The sequence below is a fragment of the Eutrema salsugineum genome, unplaced genomic scaffold (genome assembly GCF_000478725.1).
Source record: "Eutrema salsugineum unplaced genomic scaffold, Eutsalg1_0 scaffold_16, whole genome shotgun sequence".
In the NCBI taxonomy this organism is placed as follows: domain Eukaryota; kingdom Viridiplantae; phylum Streptophyta; class Magnoliopsida; order Brassicales; family Brassicaceae; genus Eutrema; species Eutrema salsugineum.
The window spans coordinates 548,234-568,166 of NW_006256858.1; the positions used below are offsets into that span (position 1 = coordinate 548,234).

Here is a 19,933-nt window from a genome sequence, read left to right on the forward strand (position 1 = left end):
AAATAGGCATAAGAGACATACTGTAGAAGGTTGTAGTGATCACGTTAAGACTTACCTGTCCACCAATCTGTCACTCTCTGTTTTACACAATTTCTTTATTGTTATTATTCCCCTTTTTTATATATATAATAATTCAATCCACTCTCCTTCTCTCTCGCTTTCTCTTTTTCTTATTTGGTCTCTCTCTCTCTCTCTCTCTCTCTCTCTCTCTTTCTGAAAACACACACGATCCAATGACGACGAGCAACAACGTGAACGGATGTTTTGGTGACACGAAGCTGACCAAAGTGTTCGTAGGAGGATTAGCTTGGGACACTCACAAAGAAGCAATGTATGATCATTTCATCAAGTACGGTGATATCTTGGAAGCAGTCATCATCTCCGACAGACTCACTCGCCGTTCCAAAGGCTATGGCTTTGTATGTTCCTCTTCAGTCTTCTCTCTCTCTCTGTTTTTATTTTTCTTTTCTTTGTAATCTCACTTTTTTTGTTTTCTTTGTTTCTCTTTTTTTTTAAAGGTGACTTTCAAAGATGCGGAGGCTGCGAAGAGGGCTTGCGAAGACTCGACTCCGATCATCAATGGCCGCCGTGCCAACTGCAACATCGCCTCCCTCGGTGGCCGCCTTCGTAGATCCCCCTCCATGGCCTCTCCTGATCAAGGTCCATATATATATTTACAAAGTTTTTGATATACAATTTTCTTTTGTTTAATTATAACCGGAGTTTCCAGGCTGAAATTCAAACTAATCTTCATAACCTATGGAAGAGGGGCTTTCTTATCGTTCAATGTATCTACATTGCTTAATGATTGAAATCGCAGTGAAAATATATTAATCATACACACGTAAGACCTTCAACAAAAAGGAAAAAGTCATATACATATGAACATTGGTTATAACGTCATGTATGCGGGGATTGTTAAGGAAATCGTTATGTGCATGTAGTATGGTAGATGTGTACATAAGCTAATGATAAGATTGTCATTTATTTTATGTTGTTGGTTTGGCGAAGAGTAATGCTTTTCAATTTAGTTAGGATATACTACAATGTGAAAGAAAAGGTTTGATGTAGGCAGTTCATTTAACATACATAGGTTACATACATTCCAAGGTTTTTCAGGACCCATCTAATTTTTCAAAATTAATCTTAACCTTAATTATTTATTATCAATGTGATGTTTTGAGATGTGAAGGATCAAAGAGTATGAGTAGAGCCACGTCAGCAAATGTAGGGAATCAAGCTCAGTGGTACTACCCTGCGGGATTCACACACCAGCAACAGCATCAGCTTCAGCAACAACAACTCCATCATCAAATTCAAGCCGTTCCTTTCTACGGGTAAACTATTTTCTACGGTCCAATATACTTTCTTAAAAATGTACTTAAAATAAATGTTAAAAATAAAAAAATGTATTTAAATTAATAAGGTATTTGATTGGTTCGTTTTTTCATATAAATAATATTAAGGTACCCTTCTTCCTACGTCGCCCCCAACATGGCCTATAATCAAGTAAGTCTCTATGGTTCCTAATTATGATTTTCCACACTTAGAAAACAAAAAATCGTTTGTAATGTTATCTAATTAATGAACAGAAAGTGGGATACGTTGGAGGAAGCTATATGAACGGATACTACGCACAACCGCAATCGCAGCCGCAACCGCAATATTACCAACAACACCACATGTATGGTGGAGGAAGAGTAGTGGTTGGGGCAAGTCCAGTGATGCCTCTCTACACTGTCTATCCTTATCACCAAACTCAGGCCATCGGTTTTCCTCAACCTTCTTTTTCCAAACCCCACTCCTTTTCCACTCCTCCCATATCAGGTATTTTTGTTTTCCCATTCTACTCCAAACTTAATAATAATAATAATAATGAAACTATTTTTTCAGACAATAAAAAGGAGAAAATCCAAAATGACTTATTTGACTAATCAAGTCATACGTACATAATTTAGTCATAAGGTACTATTGTAATTGTCATACGTAATTTAATTTAATTTATGTTACATTTTTACGTCAATATTATAAAATTAGAAGTGTTTTGTTTTTGTATAATCCCACTTTACTGTTACAAATTTATATGGTTAAGTGAATAAAACTACAATAGTACAATTAATTAGAGAAGCGATTCTTGATTTAGTGATTTAGTATAATCTAACACTATGTGTCTTCCGTATGTAGTGTTTTAGTTCTTATCCATCTATTTATTTACTATATATGCATAAAAAAAAAACCTGATGAGACATACACACAAGCACACATGTATACACAAGTTGGTCACGTTATTTGATATTTGTCAGTCATGGCCTCATGTGCCCATGATGTGGTATCACATGGATCCACCCTCAGCTAGATAGGCTCTGCTTTGGCACGTGATGCTTCGTTGTAGCACGTTTCTCTGTAATATTTTAGTTGGATCCTGGTGCTTATGATGAATTCATAAATAACAAAAGGCCCGTTACATGCAAGATCTTCGTGTGTCGGAAAATATATTAAACTGATGTTATAAAGATTTTAATTTTTTTTTTTGGCTGTTGAATAGGTACAGTTGGAGGAGAGATCATAATGAAGAAGGCCATAAGTTGATGAGTAGGCAACAAGCTGTTGATCAAACGACTCAGCACAAAATTTATTCATTTTCTACCATGTTTTATGTTTAATTAGAGACACAATTCATTTTTTTAAGAGAAATTTTTAGTTCCTTTACATATAATAATTTATTCATTGAAGCTAATCTCGCTAATGGAGTTTCTTTTAAAATTAACCTATCAAACGAGGTGATCTAATTATCTCTTGGGTTACCCTAGCCATTATGAGTCCTACTTATTTGAATGTTGGAAACTTTTAGAAAAGTATAAAAAGGAATTCAATTTTAATTATGTCAAAAAGTTTAATGAGGCATTTGATCGGGGTTATTTCAACTGATCTCTAGTCTTAACCCTTTAAAAAAGATTGATTAAGATATTTCAATTAATGAACATATAGTACTACTAAAATTAAACTTCACATTAATCAATATTATGGCTACGACATGTAACATATTGGTTTAGTATCTTCGATGTATCACCATATGAATTGAAAGCCAATAAAACTGTAAAAAAAATCACATAACTCCCAAATCAAATAGTAATGTGACATAAGAGGATAAAAAAAGACGCAATACAACACAATGACGTTGTTCTCTTCTGATGTTTCATTTTGTATTCCTTACACTAACAATTAGAAGTGACTAGTGACTATGAATCAAGTTGATAAATTTGCATTAGAATAGCAAAATCATAATCATAGAGTTTTTTTTCTCTGAACCAAGAATCCATGATGATTGAATTTGAATTTAAATTTTGTTTTCTGAACCATGATGGTTGTAATTGAATTCACAACGTTTTGATTTAGAGCAACAATTATAAATCCCGCAATTTGGTGGAATCTAATTCAACGCTAAAATTACATAATTTACACATAAATTTTAGCAAGAGTTCGTATTTGTTCAATTTGAATAAAATTAGTAACTCAAATTGCACAAATTGAAAAAAGTGGTTCTTTTAGTAACTTGAAAAGTTTGATCGTAAAAGTGAAAACAATTATGGCTTAAAACAAAATCGGAGAAAAAGTTGAGGTTTAATCTCGCAAATAAATAAATATTTGCGACGCAGTAGCCAGAAGGATTTATAGTTTTTTTCTCTCTGAAAATTGCCTCTTCTTCTTCTCGACACTCGTCTCTGTAACTGAGACCCAAAGCCCTAACCTCGTTTTTCATCTTCTCTAAATCTCGCAAGATCTAAAGAGGTAATTCCGTCGATTTCAGCTTCTCCATTGTTAATTCGATTTTCCGGTGTCAGTGTAATCTGGAACCTTGCCCCCGATTTCTGTTCCAAGTTTTCGGCTTTACTTATAATAAATCCATCGATACATTGAGTGATTGAGCTGCAACCAGATAATTCCATGGAGGAACAGAGAGAGGAAAGTGATTTTTTTGGTGATTTCAGAGAGCCCATGGAAGAAGCTGGTAATGGGAGAGTTTTATCTTCTAAAACTGAAACCCTAGCTGAGGAAGCCACTACGGTTGAGGCTTCCGATTCAGGTGTTTGCGATGTTGATGCGCCTGATGCAAACTCAGATGATGGAGGTTCAGCTAATGAAGATGGCAATACGGGTAATTCGGTTTCTGTTGAAAAACATGTGAAAGCTGATGTTGGAAGTGTTGAGGCTAAAGATAACGTTGAGAAGATAGTTAGCCCTGATGATTTTGAGACGACTGAAGTTGAGAGAAATAACATGGAATGTGACGTAGAGGCAGGAGAGGAGGAGAGTCAGGAGACTGTAACCTCTGCTGGAGACGAAGTGAGTGATGAGAAGCCAAACAGTGGTGCTAGTGATGCCGAACCAAACGTTCAAACTGAAAATTCCCAGCAGAGCTCAGTTGATGGTGAGACGCTTTCTGACGGGAAGAAAGAACCAACAGAGAAAAGCGAGGAGGATAATGACAAAATGGATGTTCATAGCAAACAGGCAAAGGAAGAACATGAACAGGAAAATGTGGGAGCTGAGACAACAGATGTTAAGCATTCAGAATCTGCACAAGTTCCAGAGGAGTATACACAATTAAGCAAAGGGGAAACGGGCGAAGAAATAACCAATGTTAACCAAAAAGAAGAAAATGGAGAAGCCATGGAAATCGATTATGCGGCAGAGGAACTGGTGGAAAATGATGTTAAAGTAGGTGGCACTTTGGATAATACTGGAAATGAATCTGCTGGTGCAAGTGTGGTACAAACCCGAGATATCCAGATAGCTGAAGCTGACGGGAGTGATTTTAATGTAGCAAAGGAAATGGAAATTGATGATCGGCAAGAAAATGTTGATATGGCAACTGATCTTAGCGGAACAATCGAACCTTCTGATTCAGCAGATCCAAACAGTCCCTCTGAAGATGCTGCTACAGGTGAAGTTGAACCAGTGGATCAGAATGCTCTTTTTGATCCAAGTTCTGATATTACCAACTTTATTGATTTCAGTGGTGTATCATGTTGGTCAGGAAATATACAAGACCTTAAAGAGAAGGATCATGAATGCTTAAATAAGAAAGCAGTAGATCAACAAGAAGCTCCAAGTATTGAACCAAACCAAAAGGAAGATACAGATATGGAAGAAAATCCAATCACTTCTGATTATGCTGATGATAGAGCCGATTCTGATATTAGAACCAATGGTGTGAAACGAAAGGCTGATGTCCTGAGTGAGGGTTCACTAGGAGAAGGTAGGAAGACTGTTTCATTTGCGAAGGTGTCTTTTGTCCAAAGGCCGTCCTTTAAGATCGGTGCATCCATAGCCAAAGCTGCTAGTCAGATGGCAGGAACTCCTTCAGCTTTGAAGGGTGGTAACCTTGATGATGAAACTCTTGCTGTTGAGAGTTTTGTATCCCAGCTTCACTGTGCAGCAACAGACCCTGATAAAGAGAACGTTGTATCTGAAATTGCTGCTGGCTTTCTCTTAGATTTCCGAAACTCAACGGCTTCGCAGCAAATCACCCCAGAAATGGTAAGCAAGAAAAGAGGTAGACCATCCAATTCTACTGTAGGAGGAACCGAAGCATTTGATTTTGAGGAAATGGGGGACACATACTGGACTGACAGGGTGATCCATAATGGTGGTGAAGAGCAAACTCCACCTACTGAGAAAAGAAACTATCAAGTTGTGCCAGTTGAGTTGAAACCTGCTCAGGTTAAAAGGACTCGTCGACCATACAGAAGACGACAGTCTCAGATCAGTGTTCCTCTTCCATCAGACTCAGACAAACCGGCAAACTTTGATGAGAATGCACCAGCTGAGCTTATAATGAACTTCTCAGAAACAGATACAATACCTCCTGAGAAGAGCCTGAGTAAAATGTTCAGGTGTTTTGGACCAATAAGGGAGTCGCAGACAGAAGTAGACAAGGAGAATAACCGTGCTAGGGTAGTCTATAGAAAGAGTCGTGATGCCCAGGTCGCTTACAACAGCGCAGGAAGGTTCAGTATCTTTGGGACGAAGGCTGTGAATTACGAGCTAAGCTTTACAATCACTGAAACATTCAAAGTTCAGCCTTATGTTGTGTCATTAGGCGAGGAGGAAGTAGCACTATCTCTTCCCTCTTAGAGATGTAGTTTTGATTCATGCATGGTTTAAATCTATTTTGCTTCTTATGTTTTCGTTCACTATAAAGTCTACTTGTTAGAAAGCTGATGTGTATGTTTCTTTGAATGCACAGGATTTTCTTAGCCTAGGTTGTCTCTCTGGTTTTTTTTAAAAGGTAGTAAAAATTCTTACATCATAAAGCCTCCTGTCTCTCATCAACGCCCTCGTCTTCGCACACTCATTCCACATCTTCATATCATCATAAAAACTTGGAAGATATAACATAGTTTCTTGCGTTCTTCTTCGAAATTGGCGGCAAATGGAGAAGGCTAGTTTCTCTGGTTTGCTCTAATAATTACTAGATTGCAAGCTACATCATCTTCTTACCACAAAAGTAGGGACAAGTCAAGTATGTCGCGAAATCAAAATACTCAAAAAAAAAAAACACAAGAATATTTGGATAATGAAATTCGTTAATTAAATAAAAAAAAATATTACAGGGTTTTATCTCCAAGTACATTTTTTTTTCCTTTTTTTTGTTGGGTATTATCTATTTCTCGAAGAACAAAAGAAATCTGGTGCTGCTCATGACTGCTGTTCAAAACAGACTCGACTGACGAATTCGGTGTGCCGCTCGCTACCCAGCTTAGATCTCTCTCTCTCTCTCTCTCTTTCTCTTCGGAGATCGTCTTTTCTTCTTCTTTATTTGAAACCTACACTCCGTCTCTGTATCTGAGACCCAAACCCCTCTGCTTGTTTCGTTTCTCCACTTCTCGCAAGATCTAAAGAGGTAATTTTTCAGTCGATTTCAGCTTTTCCGCTGTTTTAATTTCACTTCTGGGTACCTGTTAAATCTGCAAACTTTTCATGCTTGTTGTGAATACCCTTTTCCCTGATTTCGGTTTCCAAGTATCGAAATTTCTTTATATATTTGAAATTCATGGATGTATTGAGTAATTTTGAGCTGAAATCAGATCATTCCAATGGAGGAACGGAGAGAGGAAAGTGAAAGTGTTGGTGATTGCAGAGAGCCCACGGAGGGAGCTGGTAAAGGACTAGGTTTGTCTTCTCAAACTGAAACCCTAGCTTTCGAGGATGCCACCACGGTAGAGGTCGGAAATGGCAATACGGGTAATTCGGTTTCTGATGATGCAAGTCCTGACGATTTGGTTGAGACCAAGGATAACATTGAGGAGACACTTAGCTCTGGTGATGTTGAAAAGACTGATGCTATCACGGAGCCTGAAACTGAGGGAAACCAAGTGGAGCGTGACGATGATGCTGGAGCTGTTGAGGTGAAGCCGGTAAATGGTGAAAGTCATGAAATTGCTGGAGAAGAGGGCAATGTAATCTCTGGTGGGAATGAGGTGACTGGTGAGAAGGAAAACTGTGAAGTTGAAGAAAACGGCGGTGCTTATGATGCCGAGCAAAATGTTCAGACTGAGAAGTCACAGCAAAGTCCTGTCGATGGTGAGATGCTTCCTGTTTCAGAAGAGAAAACGGACCAAGAGGAAGAGGAAGCAGCAAGGAAAAGTGAAGAGGAGGATATAAACAAAATGGATGTTGATAGCAAACAGGCGAATGAAGAGAATGTTGCTGCACAAGTTTCAGAGGTGTCTCCTCAGTTAAGCAAAGAGGACACGAACGAAGAAAACCTAGGAAATGTTTCGGAAGTTTCTGAAATATGTCGTGAAGAAGATGAAAACGGAGAAGCCATGGAAGTTGATTATGCAACAGAAGAGCCGGTGGAAAAGAATGTTACAGTAGGTGGTGTTTTGGATAATGCTGGCAGTGAATCTGCTGGTGCAAGTATGGTACAAACCCAAGATGTTCCAATAGCTGAAGCTGACAAGAATGATTCCAATGTAGTAAAGGAAATGGAAACTGATGAACGGAAAGATAGTGCTAATATGGCAAGTGATGTTACCGAAACGATTGAATCTGCTGAGTTAGCAAAACCAAACAGTCCCAATGAAGATGCTGCTCCAGGTGAAGTTGAACCGGTGGATCATAATGCTCTTTTTGATCCAAGTTCTGATATTACCAACTTTATTGATTTCAGTGGTGTATCATCTTGGTCAGGGAATATACAAGACCTTAAATCTGAAACCGGGAATGTGTCTTTGAAAGAGGATAAGAAAGCTTCTGACTTGGCAGAGGGAGTTGCCACGGTCGAGACCCTTAAATCCGTTGACGCTAAAGTGGATGCTGAGTCCCGTGATCAACAAAGCTTAAGTGCCCAAGGTATTGAAAATGAATCGAAAGAAGCCCGTCTTGCTACAGAATCTCCAAGAGAAGCTTCTGATGCAATTATGGGATCTGACGAAAACCAAGAAGATATGGATCATGAATGCTTAGATCAGAAAGCAGTAGATCACCAAGATACAATGGGAAATGATAATGACACTACTCATGAAGCTCCCACTATCGATCCAGACCAAAAGGAAGATACAGAAATGGAGGAAAATCCAAACAGTTTTGATTATGCTGATGATGGAACCAATTCTGATACTAAAACCAATGGTGTGAAACGAAAGGCTGATGTCCTGAGTGAGGATTCACCAGGAGAAGGCAGGAAGACTGTTTCATTCGCGAAGGTGTCTTTTGCCGAAAGGCCGTCCTTTAAGATCGGTGCATGCATAGCCAGAGCTGCTAGTCAGATGGCAGGAACTCCTTCAGTTTTGAAGGGTGGTAACCTTGGTGATGAAACTCTTGCTGTTGAGAGTTTTGTATCCCAGCTTCACTGTGCAGCAACAGACCCTGATAAAGAGAACGTTGTATCTGAAATTGCTGCTGGCTTTTTCTTAGATTTCCGAAACTCAACGGCTTCGCAGCAAATCACCCCAGAAATGGTAAGCAAGAAAAGAGGTAGACCATCCAATTCTACTGTAGGAGGAACCGAAGCATTTGATTTTGAGGAAATGGGGGACACATACTGGACTGACAGGGTGATCCATAATGGTGGTGAAGAGCAAACGTCACCTACTGAGAAAGGAAACTATCAAATTACGCCCGTTGAGTTGAAACCTGCTCAGGTTAAAAGGACTCGCCGACCATACAGAAGACGGCAGTCTCAGATCAGTGTTCCTCTTCCATCAGACTCAGACAAACCGGCAAACTTTGATGAGAATGCACCAGCTGAGCTTATAATGAACTTCTCAGAAACAGACACAATACCCCCTGAGAAGAGTCTGAGTAAAATGTTCAGACATTTTGGACCAATAAGGGAGTCGCAGACAGAAGTAGACAAGGAGAATAACCGTGCTAGGGTAGTCTATAGGAAGGGTGCTGATGCCGAGGTAGCTTACAACAGCGCAGGAAGGTTCAATATCTTTGGGACGAAGGCTGTGAATTACGAGCTAAGCTTTACAATCACTGAAACATTCAAAGTTCAGCCTTATGTTGTGTCATTAGGCGAGGAGGAACCAGCGCTATCTCTTCCCTCTTAGATGTAGTTTTGATTCAGGCATGCGCTTCAGGTAAATCTGCTTCATCACCCCCTGTGTTTTAACCTCTTTTGTACCTCTTTCGATATTATCATTCATGCTTGAATCCTAAGACTATATATACCCACTGGTTTGAACTTTGAAGGTTGAGGTGTTGTTAATAGCTAAGGTGTATACTTTTTCACATGTGTAGTGTGGACTGAAAAGAGTTGGATATGAATTGTAGCCTGGTATAGATTCAACTAGGAAGTTTAAGACCCATTAACACGTACATGACGACAAAGTGATGAGAACCATGTCTTTGTTTGTTGGTTTATTTTTCTGAATAGGGCATTTATGAACTTCTGAAGATTCTAACAGAGTGGTTTGAATTTTGTGTTTCAGGTGAAAACAATTGGCAGGTATCAAGCGAAGTAAACGATGAAGTGGCGCAATAAAATTTGGAGGCTCTTGCTTGTGTTTGTTTTTTTACATGTTAGGTAGAGATCTCATAAGGGCTGTGTAATAGTTTGAGAGAACATATTAATTTCTAGAGACAAGGAGTTCTTGGTTTATGTCATGTGTAATTGTCAGAGGCTAGAGGTGCAATCTTCTTCTTCTTCTTTTTAGGGACAAAACATTTGAATCTGCTGTTATTAAACCAAGTGCTATTTAGGAGTGTTGTTGAAGTGATTTGGAGCATTAAACTTTGGTTCGCTGAGATGATTCGAACATTTTAATTTACGCAGGGATTTCTATCCGGTCTAATCGATTTAAATCTATGAGAGATAAAGTGTTTTGATTTCAAACTAAACCTGGATTTCTAAAATTTCTAAATTTAAAGATTGGATTCTCCAGAAAATCTCAAATCTGAACCAAAACAAAAACCGTATTAAACCAAACCGTATTATATACATTACAGACGTAAGGAGGGAATCCAAAAACATTTGTGACCAAATTTTTTCAAAATTAGATTTCGATTTGACGCTCTTTCCTCTTCCCTCCCCTTCACTTCCAACTTTGTTTTTCCCCCAAAATTTACAAAAGAGAGAGGGAATAAAGAAAACCTAACCCAGCCCCGCCGTGGAGATTCACACCACGACGAGCTCGTCATCGCCCAAATCATGTCTTCCTAATCTGTGGATTTCGCGGCTTACGCAATCTGAATCTGAAACCTAAATTACTTACCCGGCGGACTAATTTCACAGACCTCACGCCTGAAATCCAAAAGCCGACCGCATAAAGTCTCTCGCCTCGCCTCGACAGGTTCCGGCGATCTTTCCTTCGCCTGAGATCGCCGTGGTCGCGCTTTTTTTTTTTTAAACTAATGATGGCTGGAGGGCCAAAAGGTAAGAGGAAGACGCCCACTGAACTCAGAGTAAGCATTTTGCTTTCCCTCTCTTCGATTATGCAGTGTTGAGTTTTAGAGTTATCTTTTAGAGATTGTTTGTTCAAATACTAATCCCGTTCCACAACACACCAGGGAGAACAACTGAAGCGGACTAGTTTCGTGGACCAAGCTAAAGAATCTTTTGATGCATTACGCCCTTGCAAGAGGTAATCAAAAATCATCACGTTTATCAATTTGTTGTTGAACTTATATATGTTTCTTACTAGATTATGTTGGTACTAGTACTGAGAGGGAAAATGGGCTCAAGAAACAAGACCTTTTGAGGAATCCAAAATACATTGAGATGCGTATGGATGAACTGTATCCTGTCAAAAAGGCTCGCCCTTGGATGCTCTCTGGCAAAGAAAACTTCAAGGTTCACAACCTCTTTGAATTCTGATTCTTGATTCCTTTAATTTTGTGAGAAAAAATTATGTAGTTTTATTTGTCTTTACCACAGGAAACTGATGCGAAAGAGCAATCCAGCAGCCTAATCAATGTTTCTTTACTCTCAAATGTTGCTGCCATCAAAAGACAACAACTTATTCGGTAAAATGCCTTAAGCAATTTCTATCTGGAGTGAGCTGACTTTCTTTGCTTTTACTTATGTTAATGCCATAATGTCTTACCAGTGAGGACAATAATGCTTCTAGTGAAGTTTCTAATGTTACTCACGTCCAAGCAAGTCAAACACCTGAGAGATGTAGCCAGAGCATATTTCGCAGTGTCACAGAACTTTCAACCAGGGGTGAAGAGTTATCCTGCTTGCCAGATATTGACATGGTATGCTTCACGTGGTAGTCTTTGATCATTTCAGATGGCTATATATATATCGTCTTGGTAATATTGACGTGGTCTTTTAACAGAACAAAGCACTGAAAGGACTTGCCACTTGTGAACCATTGCCGGTTCATCCTGGTGACATAACAGGGAAATCTGATACTGCTTTACTAAGTGGACATTTCATGTCTGAGATCCATGTTCCTGGGCAAAAGATTCCTCTGGACCTTTCCATGAAGACGTATGTTCGACTTGTCTCCTCTTCTCCATTAAATTGGTGAGTTGAGCTAATTCTGATATTCCTGTACAGATATGGTAAGAACAGAATCAATATTCGCTTATTCTTTAATTTCGAGCATAGGATTTAGTTGATTCTTAGTGTATCCTCCTTGACATCTTATATTAGTTACAGCATACCACTTAAAGATGATGCTAGATAAAAATTGTATTGTTATCAGACATAAGTAATCCTTTCATTTTCTCTTCTCTTACGTATTATATCATGTTGAAATCGTGTTTTTGTTTTGCCTCTGAAATTTGACTCGGTATATTATTTTTCATTCTAATGTTGTTCTAAGGTTACATAGGTCAATCATGGGTAGCACTTACAATGGTATGCCACAGCTAAAGTCGCTGTCGTGTAGTATGGTTAATCAAGATAACAGTAGTGGTTCTGGATCAGCTGTGGTTTCCCAGGTGTTAAATTCCATGTCACTACACTCTTGGGTTCATCCTCAGTCCACCTTGCCACCTTTTATCATTTCGGCTTTGGTAGCATCTGGACAAGACAGAGGTTTGTTAATGAGAGTTCCTGAGCTATGCCTTCTTATATCACTTATCTTCCTCTTAAATTTTATAAAGAGATCTTCATTTTGCTATTTTAGGCGAAGTTGATTTTCTACAAAAGCGACAATTGGCATGGGAAGATGCTTTTCGAAGTCTATATTTTATGTTTCGGAAGAATCTTTGCAAAATATTTTATGGTAATCTCATCGTATATCTGCTTGATTTGGATGTGACTTTTCTTACGGTATAACACTACATTAATGAAGATAACATCAATGGCACTGGAAACTTTTAGTGCTTGCATAATGTCATACATATGCATGTAGGTGGAAAAAAAAAATTCCACAGAGACAGATCCCTATGTGTTTTGTTTCTCACTTGCACTTTCCTTTAGAAGAACTCGCATAAACCTTGCTGTTACTTTTCTGTCTTGGCAAAGATGTATCAAAGTCGCACTATTATTTTTATTAAGATGTGAATTTTCATGCACAGCTTGTTTCTCATATTCCATCTCTGTTACTGTAAATGATAGGTATGCCAATACTCTTGAAATGAAACTAAATTTAGTTGTACATTGTTCGATTGTAGTTTGTACTTCACAGTTTGTGGCTATGTTCACTGGAAGCTGTGAGTCAGGGGGTGTCAAACGCTCATGCAATGCCTATATCACTCAGTCAACTAGAAGATTGAGAGCTATTCTCAAAGACCTTGTAAGATATGTGCTCCCTGTGTATTGCTAAGCCTTCTGCTTTATTTAGTTTTATTCAAATTGATTGTGTTTTTCTTTCCGTGAGACTTTCAAACAAGTGTAACTAGGCTGCAGCATCTGTTAAGTAATTTTTTTTCAAAAAGGGTTTTACAAGTTCCTTGGTTGACTGCATCTTTGATAGGACTTTATGAAATTTTAGTAAAGTTTTGCCAAAAGTTGCACATAAACTAAAGTCAGGGTGCTACTGTAATAGGAACTTTATTCTCGTCTACACATCTTTACTTCGTTTTCTCAAACTTTGAGAAGCCATGTGCTTTTTGGTCAGTGAGGCTAGCCTTCAACGTTTTGTAGTTTGCAGCATGTTGTAGTAATTTTCGGTTCACAGATGATAGAACTTTTTAACAGGTCACCAATAACTATTTTGTTCCATATCAGTGAGATATAAGGAATTTGGTTTAAGCAACAATTTGGTGTTGCTGTTCTGCAACTTTATTCGGAATTCCTTATACATGTTAGGCTCTTGCATCAAGGGTAAAGTATAGTATGCTGAATCAATAATTGACACATCAAGAGTCAAATATAAGATTATCCATTGTCTTTTTCTTATCTGTTATGTAATCCTTTTGCAGTCATCTGTACTTTATTTAATATGCACTGTATATGTTTTTCACAGGACGTCTGCTACTCTATGCCTCTTTGCAAAACTAAAATGGATCAGACCACTGTTGAAGATCTTGCTGAACTCTCAGAGATTGAGAATCATAACCTTGGCCAGGTTTGTGCACCTTCAGTTACATATTCAGAAACTATATATCTGTGAGGGTGAATATTCCAGTATTATGAACCATATGAAGCACCTGGTATTATGGGAGAGTATCGGCGTATTTTTCTGACTCCTCCTGGTAATGGATGCAGACTCGTCGTTTGCGTTCCGTCTCTAACACAGATAATACTCCAGAATCTTTCTTGGCTTTTGATGGAAATGAGAACGTACATGGATTGTATGATCTTCTGTTAAATTATAGGTGCGTATGAACTTTTTTTGGAAAAGAAGTTACATATCGGGCACATCTAAATAACGAATTTATGTGATGTATATAGTATAACCATTGTTTCCCAATCATGCGTAGGTCTTCTTTGGAATTTCTTCTCACCGCAGACGTTCCTGTATTATATTCACCTGTACCATTTCAAAATGCTGCAGTGTCTTCTCCTGAGGTATATTTTCTTACATTTGCGCTTTGGTCTGTAATCTGTGAATTCTCTTTACATTTTGAGAATACTTGTTCTTTGATCGCCAGATCAAGTGCACGGAGATGGTAAAAACAGATCATACAAATTGCTGCATGGTCGAGATTAAGGGCGAATATCTTCCGCCGTGGATAATTAGCAAGATTTGTGCAAATGTGGGTGCTAATGGACAAAACTTTGAAGTTAGGTTCGTTGATGCAAAATCTCTTTCTCTTCTCTTCTCTTTGTTAGGAAACCGAAAACTGAAGTCTCTGTTAGGAAATGCTAACATACTGTGAGTTGAATTCAGTTTTGTGACGGAGCCAACCTCGGTTAGCTTAAACATGGGTCTACCACAAATCCCTGAGAAAACCGAGCCTGAGTCTAGAGTCATAGAAGGCACAGAAGAAGCAAACTATGATGATGCACCTGGCATCCCCGGAGCAGTGATCTGCCCTCAGCTTCGATCAGGCCATCTAAAGAGCTTGAAGTATCGCAACAAGTCTTACACTGTTTTGCTGTCTCCCTCGTGATCTGTATTTGCTTTGGTTTCCTCTCTTTTTCCAGGTTTTCATCGTTAAATGTATGACCCTAGAATCAAATAATCAACCCAATGTTAATTTTAAAATTCGCAATTTGGCTGGACATATCAGGAAACATATTTGATGGCAATGTATTATATAACGTTGCTTTGATTGCTGATTTTAATTATGCATAATAGATTGGCCTTTTTTTGTCAAAGCACTTAAAGCTGTGTTAGGATCTTTGGCTTCCAGGAGACGTAAGATCGAAAAACAAAAGGTAAAGAATTAACTTTGGATTGATATAAATTCAACCAGAAGATGAATCATCCGTTCATGTTTGATTGGATGTCTTGCAATAAAGGTAAATGTACATTCATTTTGCACTAACTATGCCAAGAAGAAATAAATGGATATCTAGACATGTGAACTTGTTAAACAACTCCATCTCCTAGTTCGAGATCCCTCGCCTAGAATCATAAGCATCCCCATATTATTTGCTGACAAGTCGTAGACATACCTGCATTGCAATTTATAAGTGAATTTATCAGAGAGCAGTCATACCACAATTAGAACCATAAAGCAAGTCTTTTAACTCGTAAATCTACTTACTTGTTTGGATTGGCTTTCCTTTTCCAAGAAACAAAAGACACAATCCACTGAAAACACAAGAATGGAGGGAGAGCAAAATTCAGGCTTACGCACAGTTTAAGCAAGCAATATGCAACATGTGAGGGTTCAATACTAGAGAGATTCTGATTATTTACCTTGAAGACAGTTACTACAGAGAATGCTTTAAAAGATGGCATTTTGCTAACTGGGTCTCGCCTGTTTGTTGAGACAGTTTCTTTTGATAAATGCTGTGCGATTTCTTTCAGTAACACCAACTGAGCTTTGTCTGTCCTCATAGATACAATGATCTGTCTCAATGATTCTCTGTCAGCCTCAAGTGCTTGAAGCCTTGTGTAAAGCTTCTCAATATCTGGCTCATTAACTCCTTGCTGAGTCGGGAACGGTTCTTGGTACCTCGGAGAATTCCATTGATCACCGTTCAACTTTCCTTTACTCATCTTGCTAGGCTCGTCGTCAATCTTAACTTCAGAAACTCCCACATGAATTGAGTCTATAGTGTAAACTCTGTCGCTACTAGTGGACATAGGAGAGTCTGTGAAAACTGTCCCCTTTATTTCTTTTGCAGTTCCTAGAGGCGAATTTGGATCATAATATGGCCATCTTGGAGACTGTGCAGCGATCACATCAATATTACCATCTGGTACGCTCCGGTTCTCATCTACACTACATTTCAAAGAAGTGACTTCACACGGGTAAACATCAATACCGACCGTGCTAGAGTCTCTGCCAAAACCAAGTATCTGATCATGCATCTCTGCTTCGGTTACCCCATAGCTCAACAATCTATGTTTGTAAGCTTCGACCTCATAAGACAAGGCCTCGATAGCTTGCTCTTTCTCATACAACAACTCCTCCAAAGCCGTGAGCTTTTCTTGGTCATGCGTCATTTTCTCCACAGCAAACGATTTGAATTGCCGAGCTTCCATCTGTATCTCAGCCTTTTCTCTCTGCAACCTAAGTATCATCGACATTGTCTCATTCGCTGCTGATGCAGCAGCGTTTCTCTCTTCTTCAAGCTCCAAGTGAAGACCGTTCACTGTTTCTCTTTGGCTAGACAGAGCCTCGAGTAAAGCAGCACATTCATTCTCAACTAGTAACTTTGCGTTTGAAGATGAATCAGAAGAGCCTCGTAACAACAACATGTTCCCTTCTTTGAATTCGTTGAACTTTCTTTTCACCGTTCTAGTCCAAGGATCTGAAGAACATGCCCCAAGAGAATAATCACAACCAAAATCGCAGCATTTCACCACATCTCTTGTAGGAAATCTCAATTCAGAATCCATGAGTTACCCAAACTCCAATCTCAAAATGCTAAGATTCTAGTACGTTTCCAAAAACCCTAGCTTCTGAATCTAATAAAAAGCAAGAACCTTTGTTTCATTCTCTAATTGAACTGCAGAAACATACACAACAATGAGCCACCGTAACTGAATAAAGAAAGACCCAGGAAAAACAAAACAACATTGCCGTTAAGAAATTGCAAGAAAGTTTCCACATAGCCAAACAGAGAAGATAAGTTGTGAATTCTCAAAAACCCAAACAAGGTATATTTTCAAGAAAGAAACTCAAGAATAGAAAAGAATACACATAATCTTATTTACCTCGACACGAAAGCTATGATTGGTGCAGCTACCTATTCACAAAGATCTCTCCTTCCGGAAAAAAAAAAGATGAAATTTTCCTTCTGTTTCCCGGGAAGAAAACAGAGAGGAAAATGCTAGAAACGGCGGGATTTTCCGGAGGGAGAGAAGATGGAAAATCCAATAGGAGAAAAGAGGGAGAATTTAGGAGGATAAGGAAGGTTTTGTTTTTGTATTTGTCTTTGATTCTCCATCTTCCTCATCTCTCTCCCTCCTTTATCGGAGCGCATTTCATAGTTCTTGGGCTACGTGCCCAGAGAGAGAGAGAGTAGTAATATCATGAATAAATTTTGTCATTTTTATGAGGGAAAAGCCAAAATTAAATAAAAATGTTCGTAGCGAAAATAATCAGCTAGTGAAATATTTGTGAGTTTGTAAATCAAGAGAAAATTAATGGACGGGTGGAGAGAAAAATTCGAAAGCTCAAAATAGATTTATATTAGCATATAGTTAGACTTAGAATCATACCTGAACAAGTTTAGATTTACGATCAGATTCATAAATGTTTACCGATCTACCAAGCCTAAGCAATATCATAAACAGAAATTTCAATCAAAGTTCGACCAGCTTGATAATATGTTTCTTCATGATCTTTTTCTTAAGATAAATTTCTTATCAGACCTCAGTAATTTTGGATAGATCACTCTGTTTATTTTCTTTAATTGTGTTTGTTCCTTTAATAGGCCCAAATATAGTCGCTACATTTTATAACCCTCCCCAAAAAAGTAAGAAAAACAAAACTTTACATAAATATGGTTGGCTATATAGGTAGAAATTAGTTTCATTGGTTTATGTGTTGGCTCACAAGGATTTTGTGTCTCTTTAAATTTTGATTGTGGCATAAAAACTATAATTACTAAAAGGTGGTTGTAACACGTGACTATTTAATAAATAAATAAAATAATGAAAATAAAAATGAAATAGGAAAGTGGAAAACTTAGAAACAAAAAGAAGGGGAAATGGAAACTAATACACTGATTCTTTTTCAACCCTTATAGTCTAAACAAGATGAAAGTACATAATTGAAAGCTAATATTACCTTATGATATAAACTAGCCAACTAGGTGCATATCTGAAATTATTTTGATGATGATATTAGATACATATTAAACTATTAAATGAAAGTTTGAATCAACCACCAAAATCCATTTTTAAGTCTAAGGAATATCTTGTAGAATAAGGTTAGTTTGAGGTTTTTGTTGCAAATGTCTCTGTATTGTAAATCACTCCTTTGGCATGGATTTTGTTTTCTTTTGGGCTTAAGCAAAAGCCTGGCCCACAAATACAAAAAGGTGGAGTTGTGGCCAGAATAACCTCAAGCCATCAGATTTTAGTCAATTGCTTAGAGAACTCTATAGTAAGTTTATTCAATTGTTTTGGATCACAACAGCAGATTTCACAAGAAATCCGCTCAACTGGTTTAGGATAGGACACTAGACTTTACAAAATTTTCTTAAGTGTTTCAAAAGGTATGCATGATGTTTGCTCAAATGGTTGATACAAAATGTATTAAAAATTTTGATATTATAAAACAATATTTGTTCGTATTGCAAAAAGTTGTACACGGATTATGATTGAATAAAGAAACATTTTTTGTGACTTTTTGTCTACCATATTTACGTTTTTTTATATATACAGTATAGAACGTATGTGACTTATGTCAACCGATTTTAAGGTAGTCTATTGTCTAACGACTAAACCCAACATTTGCAATGTCCCTAGAATATTTTGTCGGAATGATGACTTGGAAGAGCATTTATGAAGGTGTACTACAAAGATACGTTGAAGGACCCACTAAGATTTGTCCTCCCTATTTCACGATAGTGCTGTCAAATTTCTGATTAACGCCTCAATCATTCGATCAAGTCCCGCTTTCTTAGAAGAACATCGAGTTTTTGAAGATGTTTCTATAGTAATATATCTACAACATAGTGAACTAACTAGAAGTATGAACATTTTATTGATGGTTGTATTTTGATATTCTTGCGAAAGACTATATTGTATAAATTGATCCATAAAACATGGGAAGGACAATAAGATGACAAACCAAAACATTTATTTCGGTCATTTTAAATAATTATTCAGTCTGAGACTATAAAATATTGTTAGGTTTTTAAAATCCATGTCCAACTTTTTATTAGTATAATATTATTCATGTTGAGTTCAAGTGGTAAAGCTTGTTCAGATTTGTTTTTAGGTTTTTTCTCACCGTCAGAAAAATTTTCGATACAAGGGACCGGCATCCCAATCGCCAGGTCACATTGAGGACTCTCTCTTCCACACCAAACACATAACCCATCACTTGTCCATGTCCACTTTTTCTAAAACTTCGTTCTGATATCAATTGTTAGGTTTTTAAAACTCATGTTTAACTTTCTATTAGTATAATATTGTCTATTTTAGACTTAAGTGGTAAAACCCGCATAGATTTTTTTTAATTCTTTCCCAAAAAGCTTCATACTAATTACTTTTAAACATAACTTATATATTAGACATTTTTTTGTCTAAATTTTCAATGTGGGAAATAGATTGATATCCCAACAAGTATATGATGAGTTTTAATAGTTAGGGATGATTCAGTTTTTTTTAAAAAAAATGTTTGTAGTCTAAAATATGCATGAAGATAATAGGTACGACAAATGAATTAAAATTCATGAAGACAAACGAAAGGATTTTGATAATTATCATTTTTCCGTGATCAT

The 19,933-nt window shown here is 37.6% G+C and overlaps 5 protein-coding genes across 9 annotated transcripts; 4 read left to right on the forward strand and 1 right to left on the reverse strand.

Annotated features, from left to right (window-relative positions):
- The first annotated feature begins 114 nt into the window (after positions 1–114).
- LOC18021193 (probable RNA-binding protein ARP1) lies at positions 115–2,727 on the forward strand. 2 transcript variants are annotated; one of them, XM_006403475.2, is made up of 6 exons: positions 115–419; positions 519–660; positions 1,193–1,337; positions 1,467–1,509; positions 1,593–1,827; positions 2,546–2,727. In XM_006403475.2, exons 1-6 carry the CDS (start codon positions 234–236, stop codon positions 2,587–2,589), a joined length of 795 nt encoding a protein of 264 aa, XP_006403538.1. In that variant the 5' UTR covers positions 115–233; the 3' UTR covers positions 2,590–2,727. The 2 variants fall into 2 exon arrangements, with proteins under 2 accessions (XP_006403538.1, XP_024013500.1); XM_024157732.1 differs by having other exon boundaries at positions 2,552–2,727.
- A 969-nt stretch (positions 2,728–3,696) lies between these two features.
- LOC18021194 (histone-lysine N-methyltransferase SETD1B) lies at positions 3,697–6,317 on the forward strand. 2 transcript variants are annotated; one of them, XM_024157908.1, is made up of 2 exons: positions 3,697–3,789; positions 3,938–6,317. In XM_024157908.1, exon 2 carries the CDS (start codon positions 3,946–3,948, stop codon positions 6,136–6,138), a length of 2,193 nt encoding a protein of 730 aa, XP_024013676.1. In that variant the 5' UTR covers positions 3,697–3,789; positions 3,938–3,945; the 3' UTR covers positions 6,139–6,317. The 2 variants fall into 2 exon arrangements, with proteins under 2 accessions (XP_024013676.1, XP_006403539.1); XM_006403476.2 differs by having other exon boundaries at positions 3,717–4,945; positions 5,039–6,220.
- A 364-nt stretch (positions 6,318–6,681) lies between these two features.
- LOC18021195 (midasin) lies at positions 6,682–10,265 on the forward strand. 2 transcript variants are annotated; one of them, XM_006403477.2, is made up of 4 exons: positions 6,682–6,907; positions 7,092–8,106; positions 8,200–9,596; positions 9,948–10,265. In XM_006403477.2, exons 2-3 carry the CDS (start codon positions 7,101–7,103, stop codon positions 9,564–9,566), a joined length of 2,373 nt encoding a protein of 790 aa, XP_006403540.1. In that variant the 5' UTR covers positions 6,682–6,907; positions 7,092–7,100; the 3' UTR covers positions 9,567–9,596; positions 9,948–10,265. The 2 variants fall into 2 exon arrangements, with proteins under 2 accessions (XP_006403540.1, XP_006403541.1); XM_006403478.2 differs by having other exon boundaries at positions 7,092–9,596.
- Positions 10,266–10,579: 314 nt separating this feature from the next.
- On the forward strand, positions 10,580–15,100 carry LOC18021196 (protein downstream neighbor of Son). The gene is made up of 14 exons (XM_006403479.2): positions 10,580–10,920; positions 11,026–11,099; positions 11,176–11,308; positions 11,393–11,481; positions 11,565–11,715; positions 11,799–11,989; positions 12,291–12,505; positions 12,597–12,695; positions 13,087–13,208; positions 13,881–13,982; positions 14,123–14,232; positions 14,338–14,425; positions 14,509–14,645; positions 14,748–15,100. The coding sequence occupies exons 1-14, from the start codon at positions 10,870–10,872 to the stop codon at positions 14,968–14,970; spliced, it is 1,785 nt and encodes a 594-aa protein (XP_006403542.2). The 5' UTR covers positions 10,580–10,869; the 3' UTR covers positions 14,971–15,100.
- Positions 15,101–15,267: 167 nt separating this feature from the next.
- Positions 15,268–17,462, reverse strand: LOC18021197 (myosin-binding protein 7). 2 transcript variants are annotated; one of them, XM_024157852.1, is made up of 4 exons: positions 17,193–17,462; positions 15,726–16,786; positions 15,571–15,617; positions 15,268–15,478 (listed from the first exon to the last, which is right to left on the reverse strand). In XM_024157852.1, the coding sequence occupies exons 2-4, from the start codon at positions 16,731–16,733 to the stop codon at positions 15,376–15,378; spliced, it is 1,158 nt and encodes a 385-aa protein (XP_024013620.1). In that variant the 5' UTR covers positions 16,734–16,786; positions 17,193–17,462; the 3' UTR covers positions 15,268–15,375. The 2 variants fall into 2 exon arrangements, with proteins under 2 accessions (XP_024013620.1, XP_006403543.1); XM_006403480.2 differs by having other exon boundaries at positions 15,726–16,984.
- Between the last annotated feature and the right edge of the window lie 2,471 nt (positions 17,463–19,933).

Bases quoted from the DNA above. Each gene is read 5' to 3' on its own strand.
- LOC18021193 (XM_006403475.2), top strand. From the start codon at position 234: ATGACGACGAGCAACAACGTGAACGGATGTTTTGGTGACACGAAGCTG. The intron at 1,510-1,592 runs GTAAGTCTCTAT...ATTAATGAACAG, and splicing joins CCAACATGGCCTATAATCAA to AAAGTGGGATACGTTGGAGG. The intron at 1,828-2,545 runs GTATTTTTGTTT...GCTGTTGAATAG, and splicing joins TTCCACTCCTCCCATATCAG to GTACAGTTGGAGGAGAGATC.
- LOC18021194 (XM_024157908.1), top strand. From the start codon at position 3,946: ATGGAGGAACAGAGAGAGGAAAGTGATTTTTTTGGTGATTTCAGAGAG.
- LOC18021195 (XM_006403478.2), top strand. From the start codon at position 7,101: ATGGAGGAACGGAGAGAGGAAAGTGAAAGTGTTGGTGATTGCAGAGAG.
- LOC18021196 (XM_006403479.2), top strand. From the start codon at position 10,870: ATGATGGCTGGAGGGCCAAAAGGTAAGAGGAAGACGCCCACTGAACTC. The intron at 11,716-11,798 runs GTATGCTTCACG...GTCTTTTAACAG, and splicing joins GCTTGCCAGATATTGACATG to AACAAAGCACTGAAAGGACT. The intron at 13,983-14,122 runs GTTTGTGCACCT...TAATGGATGCAG, and splicing joins AGAATCATAACCTTGGCCAG to ACTCGTCGTTTGCGTTCCGT.
- LOC18021197 (XM_006403480.2), bottom strand. From the start codon at position 16,874: ATGGATTCTGAATTGAGATTTCCTACAAGAGATGTGGTGAAATGCTGC. The intron at 15,618-15,725 runs GTAAATAATCAG...TTGTGTTTTCAG, and splicing joins CTGTAGTAACTGTCTTCAAG to TGGATTGTGTCTTTTGTTTC. The intron at 15,479-15,570 runs GTAAGTAGATTT...ATTGCAATGCAG, and splicing joins AGGAAAGCCAATCCAAACAA to GTATGTCTACGACTTGTCAG.